Consider the following 9263-nt stretch of genomic DNA (forward strand, 5'->3'; position numbering starts at 1 on the left):
GGGGGGTCGTGCATATGTATTGATGTTTGATGTTTAACGCCGCTCTCAGTGTATGTAGCATAATCCATAACACTCACGCTTACTTATTTAAATGTGTGTGTGTGAGAGAGAGAGAGAGAGGGGGGGGGGGAGAGAGAGAGAGAGAGAGAGAGAGAGAGAGAGAGAGAGACGGCGGTCTGTAAATAATCGAGTCTTCTTTGTTGAGTCAAAGGGAGACACGTCACAGTGATGTCTACAATCTAATAAATTGGCAGTGTATCAAGCATAATCATCAACACTCTCACGATTACGTGTATGTATATATGTATGTTTGTGTGTATATGTTTGTGTGCGTGCGTGCGTTATACTTTATAAATAATACTTCTGCCTTTCATTTCCTATATGCCTCAGTGGAATGTGGGCAGGGGAGGTGTTGCTTGTCAGTTGACAAGGGATTCAGATATCCGGAAACTCGTTTATCCGGACAATATTTGCGAAAACGCATGTGTCCAGATGAGAGAGTTTCGACTGTACATGTATTTCGATGTCTTTTCTTAACGGGTTCTACAATACCTCCAGATTTACTACTGATTTAAGTAACTCAGGGGTTAGTATTTCATATAACTTATCAAGTTTACTTTCAAAGCGTAACACATCATATGAACTAATAGTACGAGGGCGACTGAACCTATTCTTCTTGGCTGTGGGTTTTGAGCGTGAGAATTGAGTTTTCTGAGTGTTTAATGCTTCTTGAGGCTGCTCCACAGAGTAGTATTCAGTTCTCTTTCAAGGTCCACTGGAATTGATGACAAGTTTGTCTTTCCTAAAACCAAGATTTTTGCTTCTTTCTTCCTGTGTTTTTCGTGTAAGGGAGGAACATTCTCTTCTTTGCATAATCTGGTGTGGGAATTGTTCACCAGTGTTGTAGTGTGAGCTTTCTAGGTGATATCTTGACTTCGTCGTTCTAGCCGAGGAAGCTAAATCTAGCTACATCAGACCTGGCCTTATTCCTGTAGCTCCTCCCCATTCTGTGTGCCACATCTAAATTTATCTTCTCTGGGACTTTCCTCTCCCCTCTGTTTATGTGCAACAAGTTACATTAAAATGATTAAAACTACTCTCCAGATATACCCCAAGTTCGTATTAAGCTGTATATCATCGTAAGCTACTCTTTGTGTTCACTGAGGTGACACACGCCAACATCGGTACGGCATCACACCTGCCTGACTCCCAGAATAGTGTAAGTAATTGACTAATGCACCACGTGGTAACCATTATCTCGCGTTATCACGCAGTTAGTCGCGTCTGCCTTCGCTCCCAGGGTCCTTTTCGTCTCTGTAAGGGTGTCTGCACGCGAAGGTTTAATCTGCACTTCTACTGTACTTCTCGATTCCATTCCTATCAGGTAGCGTGACCGACTGACACACCAATGTATGTACTTTGTATGTTCAATGATTTGTTACATTCTAGTGTATTTTAAACGAAGGCTTGTTGTCGGTCACGCCTTTCCATATGCGCTCAATCCAAATGCTTAAAGGTATTGCTGTCATCATTTCAAAAGTTAAGTTTATGGTTTCAGCAGTTGTATTATGTTTGTATCGCGAGTACCATCGACAAAAAGATGTTTACAATATGGCGTCAACTCACGTTTAGACGTCGTGGCCTCACTTTAGAAATCAAAATGGGAAACGGTTAGGGTAATTCATTCTCAAGGTCAGATAGTTTGATCAATCACACGGCTGAGTGACGCTTGCTCATTTTGATATAAAAAAACGGCAGTTATTTGTTGGGACGGGCGAGCATGTAGGACAGCAATGAACAGCGAACGTGCCCTGTCGATCACTTGGGTCTTTGCTATTCAATGTTTACGTGTTGATCATGAACTTTCTGCCTATAAATATACATTTTACCACTTTAATATTAACGACCATAGTTATCTTTCCATATCTTAGATTTGAATAGTTTCTATTAATCTGCATCATACACATAATGTTTCGTCTCCAGCGCCATGCTCGTCGCTATATGGCTGAAATAATGCTGATGCGACGTTAAATTTTAACTCACTCCAGCGCCATGCTATCTCGTCATGAAACACAGTCGATAAAAATATGCAATACTTGAACAAAAAACTCCCTTTGCGGACAAATGGTCAGTAGTTTTACACCAATAACCGTATAGTGGGGAAAGTAAAGCTTTTTTTTAGTTACGTGTATGTGACCTAGGTGAATGATAAATATTCGCCACATTCGTTTGGAGTTCAATCATGGCATAAAAACTTCACGAAAAACGTTACTATTCTCACCATATTTCACAATCCATAGCACTGTATTAAGTATGAGTTAAACGACGTTAAAGATAAGATGATTGGGGTGATAGTTTTGATTTTGCACACTCAGTGTTTGACACCTTAATTAACAGTTGATAAGGGACATTTTCACTTGACCATATATGGTCCCGTGACACTACGCTCATGTATAACGTTATCCTTCAAATAAAAAAAAAATAAAAGCTTGCCGTAAATGATGAAAACTGATATTTCTCTGTGACGTCAAAAGACGACAGAGAGGTTACACGATTTTGCTGGGTTATATTTTCGTAATTCAATTTCATATTCATATTGAAAAGTAATTAAATCCAGGTAAATCATATGTTTCGTAATTTTCTCTTTTACTTAATCTAGATATTACTTATAATTGTACTGTAAATACAATAATATTTCCTTCCTCACCTGCGAAGGTTAGCCTATCGTTTCCTTGTATTAAATATAGCCTACTCCAGACTTCTTGAGCTTTTAAATTAAAGTAATAAAATTGTCCAATTATATCACGTTTCAAGCTTTTTATAAATTAGATTTAAACCATTAACAACACATTTAACACACAAAGTATAAATTAGCGCACAACAAATCGATGCTAGTATGATGTCGAAAATAGGTTTGCTGAAGAGACGTGCTGTCAATGAAAACGTAGCAACTATTTTGATTGAATCTAGGTGTGCTAACTCTTGGGTGATAGTACGTTAGTACAGTCGCGTTAATTATTAAGAAATAATAATGATGTACCTAATTTTCAGAGGTAATTTTCAGTAATGTACCTAAAATGACAGTGGATGATATCACAAGACTGGGAATTTCCCACAGAATTCACAACCATTAAGTGTATTTGCGTGCGTGATGTATGTTGAATGTTATCAGACTTCAAAGTGAGGGTTGAAGAGGAGGGACACATGCATATGTCCCTCTTGCATCCAGGGGGTTAACGCCGCTTTGAACAGTATTCTAGTTTTATCACGGCGTGGCAGCTTTAATGTGGGATGGAAGCCCGAAGTGATGCAGGTCTCAGACGTTTACCAAGAAACATAATCGGAGTGAACCGGGATTCGAGCCCACAATCCCAGGTTTCCGGAGCTCTGCAGCGGCGCCTCAGATGCCTGGACCACACGTGCCCCCGTTCTTCTTAGAAGTTCTGCAAGATATTAGTCTTGAATCTTTCAGTCTCGGGTGTAGTCGATTTCAGACCGATGGTGAGATTCCCATAGGGATATTTAACAGCTTCTGTGTACACTGTCACAACACGATCTTAATTGTTGGGGAAAATGCGCCCGGCAAATAATTTGACTTGTTGTCTATCGACTGGAAAATTGACTTAATATTAGCAACAAAATATCACATCATGAGCAATTTCAGGAGGTCTAAAACATGTTCCACATGTTAATTGTAAGAATGCCTTCATATATGTCTCATTATGGTTTGTCATGGTTCCATGATCGTTGGAATATTCATAGTATGACCCAGCTACTAGTTTGAAGATTGGCCTTGATGAGTTGTCCTGCATTAGTCTTTAAGGATATCTGGGTTTGACAACAATGATCAAACTGTTCTATCCTTGAGATATCTGTTCTAGATATATTGCACGGACATGCTTGTGTTTGGTCAGTGTTTGATAAGCGCTATAAGTGTGAAAAATATGTACATGTTTGCTGACATTTTAATTTCCCCAAACAGCATCTGCACAAGACAAGACAGTCTAGGCTCACGGGGGACGCGGCACAATCAGGGGAAGGCAAGTGTTGTTGCCTTTTAAATTTCGCTGTATCTGAAATTGAGTTTTACATTCCTAGATGAAGCATGGAAGCTTTGTCGTTTGCATCGGCGTATTACTACCGTCAATCAGCGGCAACATGAAGGTGGTAGACCTTACCTGGCCCCACAAGAAAGGTATGGCCCACTGGCCGGGTGAAGGAATTCCTGAATTCAAGTTAAACATCATATCTCGTGGCTTCTTGTCTAAATTATGGTAAGGGCTTGATAATATTTTTATCACCCATGAAAGTAGGATTAATAAATACCTTGCAACAATGTAATTTTTGTGTCAGGCAATTTCGGGAGAAGGGGGGGAAGTTGGGATTTTGTATCGAGATTATAGAATTTTTTCAGTTACAATTACTATGTATTGTTATCGATGAAATCCCAAGCCCACCATAATATCAAATGAGGTTCCTGAGGCTCGAAGTTGTGTTTGAGTCTTAGTTCTATTTCACCAAATATTTATCATCATAAATGTTTCAGATAATTAAATAGAATCACTAAACTATTGATCACATGTCAATCTTTTTCTCACTTTTCTCCACCAGGTTTGAAATCAACTGGTTTGTTACTCCCGAACACGCAGGAACGCATTTCGATGCCCCTGCCCACTTTTTCAAAGGTAAATGGAGGGCGCATGAGATTCCAGCCGAGCGTCTGATTGGTCCAGCGGTGGTTATCGACGTGACGTCACAGGCGGAAGTGGATCACGATTACAGAGTTACTAAGTCCGACTTCGAGAGGTACGAACGCGAGCACGGTCGGATCCCACACGGTGCCATTGTAATCATGAACTCTGGTTGGGGTTCCCGGTTCCATGACAAGCACCTTGTGTTCAACAGCGAGAAGCCCGACACGCCCTCCACTTACCATTTCCCAGGGTACCACGAGGATGCCATTTCCTGGTTGTTGACCAATAGAAACGTCAGTATCGTTGGGGTCGACACTCCCTCCGTTGACTACGGCCAGTCGACGACCTTCAAAGTTCACGTTCTGGTTGGAGAGAACGGAATTATCGGGCTGGAAAATGTGGCCAACATTGAGAAGATTCCCGTCGCAGGGGCAACAATATTTGTTGGTGCGATGAAGTTGTTTGACGGAAGTGGCGGACCTGCCCGAATTATAGCAACCTTTGACCCGCTTGTTTCCCGTGAATACAGGACCACGTGGATTGTTGTCGTAGTTACCAGTATCTTGTTTGGTGTCTACGGTATATACAGCACGTGTTTCAGGACACTAATAACACGTGCGTCACATTCTGAATAACCTGTTATGAGCTAGTAAGTTGTTTTATTATGAACCATCGGTATTACATCATTTTCATTATTATAAAGATTTCCTGAAATAAATGCCAACTTTCTTCGATTGCGAATCGGATCAATAATCATGTCAATGATTTTGGGAGATGTGTTATTCTTTACAAGCAGGATGAATTTGGGGATGTAAAAGAATTATTACATGGTACTACATATAGCTGGACTATTGCCGAGTGCGGCGTTAAACAACAACCAATCAAAACATGGTCTACCAGTAGTCGCTATAGCGATGATAGTAATGGATTTGATCCCTCTAGAAAATCCATCCACCCACCCACAGGTATTTATGCAAGATGACTCGTTAATGAGTACATGTATGCAAGACCTTGGACGCATACACTTGTTCCTAGCAATTAGTCGTTCGACCCTTTATTAAGAGGAAAGGCATGCATGTAAAAAACCAATGTGTATGGGATAGCCAACCAATTACATTTGATTCGGTCTGAACAACTAGGTTGAAGTATGCGCGTGCGTGTGTGATTTAACAAGTACTATCTTTTAACATCTTTTGGTGTGACGGCTGGGAACCAAATTACCAATCTTCCGCTCAATCCTGGCCTGGCCTGGCCGCCCGATCCCGTTAGTCGCCATTTAAAACATGCATATTCGCCTCAAGCATGGGATGCTGAAGACCAATTCTAACCCGGATCTTCACTGGTACATTGAAGTCTGAGGTTCGCGGGTTTTTTTTCAATTGGAGAACACTGTACAGTACACTACGTTTATAACGAACACGCTTATGACGAACTGACGGATATAACGAACTGTTTTTTGGCCCCGTCCATTTGCTGTATATATGCTGTGTATGTGCTTATAACGAACTACGCTTATTACGGACTAAATTTAGTGGTCCCTTTAAGTTCGTTATAACCGTAGTTTACTGTATATAGAAATCAAACAGTCCCGAATTGTTATATACATTGTTATATACCACTCAAAGTTTACTTAGGATCGAGTTTTGATGATATCAAAAAACGTCCTGGAACACAATGATTCGGTAATCCCTACAAGACCCCAATTTCATGATGAACGGAAAGATGCATGCGATCATGTGAACGATGTGCGCGAAGGGCCTCAAAACCTGTGTTTTGGATGTATCGTGACAGAATCGTTGCACATGTACATCATTATGATAAAGCACAACAACATTTGCTACTGAGGATTCTAACAACTGAATGCACTTATGACTCATCAGCGAAAAAGACCGACGAATTAGGCATAGGCATGCTTGGAACTGGGTCAACACAACGTCTTTGGTGTCGGCCAAAGTATGATCAGCAGGGTTTGGAATCGATACCAGACGTACGGATCAGCTGTATTCCACCACACAGTGTTTCTCTTTATTGCAGCAAGATGTTATATCACCCCATTACTGCCACCACTCTCAGAAATGACCTGCAGAACGCCAGTGGCGTCATGTATTTTTCTCAAACAGTACGTAATCGTCTCTGTGAGTCTGGTCTCCGGAACCGACATCCCAGGCAGGCAAGTTTGGATCAGGCTGAAGATCACATCAACTGGACAGACCAGGACAGGGCTCCAGTACGTTTCATTGAGCAATCGAGATACCAGACTTCACAGATCGTCGTGCCCGAGTGTGTCGTAGACAGGGAGAAATATTTCAGGATTCCTATGTAGCCGAACATGACCGCTATGGAGCGGGTTCAATCATGATTTGTGGTGGGATCAGTAGAGCTGGAAGAACTGATCTTCATGTCTTTCAGCGGGGCACGGTGACAGGTATGATGTTCTAGATTCTTACGTGAAACCGTTCGTGTAGTCAAAGTATGAACGGTGGAGAGGACTTGATCAATAATGGGTCATGCCCCCACGATGGGCCAAACATTTGTCTGCATTAAAGCAAAAAGTGGATACCGCACGTGTTTTAATCTGGAGACTGAAAATCACAGTCCCTATGGTTAAGAGCGATTTGACGACCTTCAATTTAGTGTCATTATCACGAATGACAACCACCTCCGTGCATTGTTTCAACTTCAACATTGTTCCGACAGCGTTCTATCCCTGGCTGACGTCTGACACCTGCATTACTTTGAATTCGGGCATTCCTCCAACATTAAGCTGATGTGATGTAACTGGAATATTGTTAGAGATGACGTTAAAACCAAACTCACTCACTATATTTCATGAGCCCCTTCATATATGCAAGTATATATGCTCATGTATGCAATAGCACGAGCTTGAAGCCTCGGACGTCAGACCGCTTCATCTCGGGCGGGACTGATGTGATTCGGTTTCAAAGTGAAGTGTATTTGAGGCTTGTGTCGAATTAATAACCGCGACCAGTTGCATTTGAACTTACAAATTGTCTCAGTACAGAGAGATAAGTATTGTTGGGTTTTACTTGAAGAAACCGTCGACTCTCCTGTCTGATCACGTTTTACCGATTAACCGTCTGACAAATGGCTACCGTCCCTGCTATCTCCTTCTTATTCATGCCTATAAAATCTTCTAAACGTTCACGTCTGTCATTGAATGCTCATATATGTCTTAGAAAATCGCAAAATTTTAACATATCACCCCATGGTCTTTCGCTTCCGACGTCTCACCTCAGAGCGCACGCCGATTAATAAGATATTTCTTTTAATACATTTAAAGAAAACAAAAACACGAATCTATATTACAATTTATTGAACACAACAGATTTAGAAATATTGAAATATATATTGAGATACTTAAATATATTTTGTGATGTTTATAATTTGGAAGACACATTTGTGCAGCACATTAGTAACAAGCAATAACATCCCAGAGGTAGACCGCTGAAGCACTTAGGTGTTACATTTGTAGCTTCTAGAGCGTAAAGTGTTGATTCCCAAAGTGAAATGCGAAAGATAAGGAAACCCAGCAATCGGTACTTTCAGAACTAAATTGTAAAATCAGCAAACAACAATGAACAATCAACAAATTATATGGAAATACACAGGATTAGCTTCACAATCATGCGATGGATCAGGATTGTTGCAGCAACATGATAATGATTCCTTGTTTGTTCTTGAACGCCGCACTTAGTAATATTCCAGTTATACGACTAACGAGGGTTGCTGAAGACCAATCTTAACCAGGATCTTCACAGGAGGAATAATATAGTAGGCCCTATCACACAAGTCACGAATGTCTAAAATGTGTCACACTAGGATGTCTTGAATAAGGCACGTGTTCCGATGCATCCAGGAAATGGTGCTGGAAGAAGGCTTTCAGATAGAATAGGTATCCCATCCGTACTGGACAAGTAGATGTCGTAGAAGGAGGCCCTGAATCGCCCTCGTCTCACTCTCATATGTGCGAGGAACGCTATTTTAGGGGACCTCCAATTTATTCAGAAATGACGCAAAGAAATAACATTGTGGAATCTTCATAACAACGTCAGTTTCTGGTCCATGCCCCATGATCATCGATGCAGGCACGACATCATCTGGGAATACTGGATATAGAAAATACGTGGTTGCAAATTCTGAGAATGCTGAGATCGGTTGCGAACCCAGAACATTCCAAAGGTGTTCAATCGGTGACATATCTGGAGATTTGATCTCGTGTTCACGTATATGTGATGCCAGGCCAGACCACGATGCTGTCACCACCGTGCCTATCGTGTTCTTGGACTGCTGTCGGAAAGAACCTCTCTCTCCGCTGTCTCCAATCAATAAAGCGTGATTCATCTGAAAACATAGTGTACCTATACACCTCGTCAAACGTATCTCACCACCAAATAGGAAGTAAAAATTGCGAGTTCATTTTCAATGTAAAGATTTTCACAAGGTACACTGTGTGTTGACATGATCTGCCTGTAGAATGGTAACCATCTTAACTTCCCAACCTTTTGGATGCGTTCATGCAAGCCGTGTGCACACCCATGGGGTCAAAAT

The 9263-nt window shown here is 41.2% G+C and overlaps 1 protein-coding gene across 2 annotated transcripts; it reads left to right on the forward strand.

Moving 5' to 3' along the window:
• Window positions 1-1338: 1338 nt before the first annotated feature.
• Window positions 1339-5356, forward strand: LOC139459478 (isatin hydrolase-like). 2 transcript variants are annotated; one of them, XM_071240927.1, is made up of 3 exons: window positions 1339-1410; window positions 4099-4274; window positions 4612-5356. In XM_071240927.1, the coding sequence occupies exons 2-3, from the start codon at window positions 4099-4101 to the stop codon at window positions 5327-5329; spliced, it is 894 nt and encodes a 297-aa protein (XP_071097028.1). In that variant the 5' UTR covers window positions 1339-1410; the 3' UTR covers window positions 5330-5356. The 2 variants fall into 2 exon arrangements, with proteins under 2 accessions (XP_071097028.1, XP_071097021.1); XM_071240920.1 differs by lacking the exon at window positions 1339-1410 and adding an exon at window positions 1444-1539.
• Window positions 5357-9263: the final 3907 nt, after the last annotated feature.

This window comes from Haliotis cracherodii, unplaced genomic scaffold, assembly GCF_022045235.1.
Source record: "Haliotis cracherodii isolate W230 unplaced genomic scaffold, xgHalCrac1.p SCAF_1, whole genome shotgun sequence".
NCBI classification, from domain to species: Eukaryota; Metazoa; Mollusca; class Gastropoda; order Lepetellida; family Haliotidae; genus Haliotis; species Haliotis cracherodii.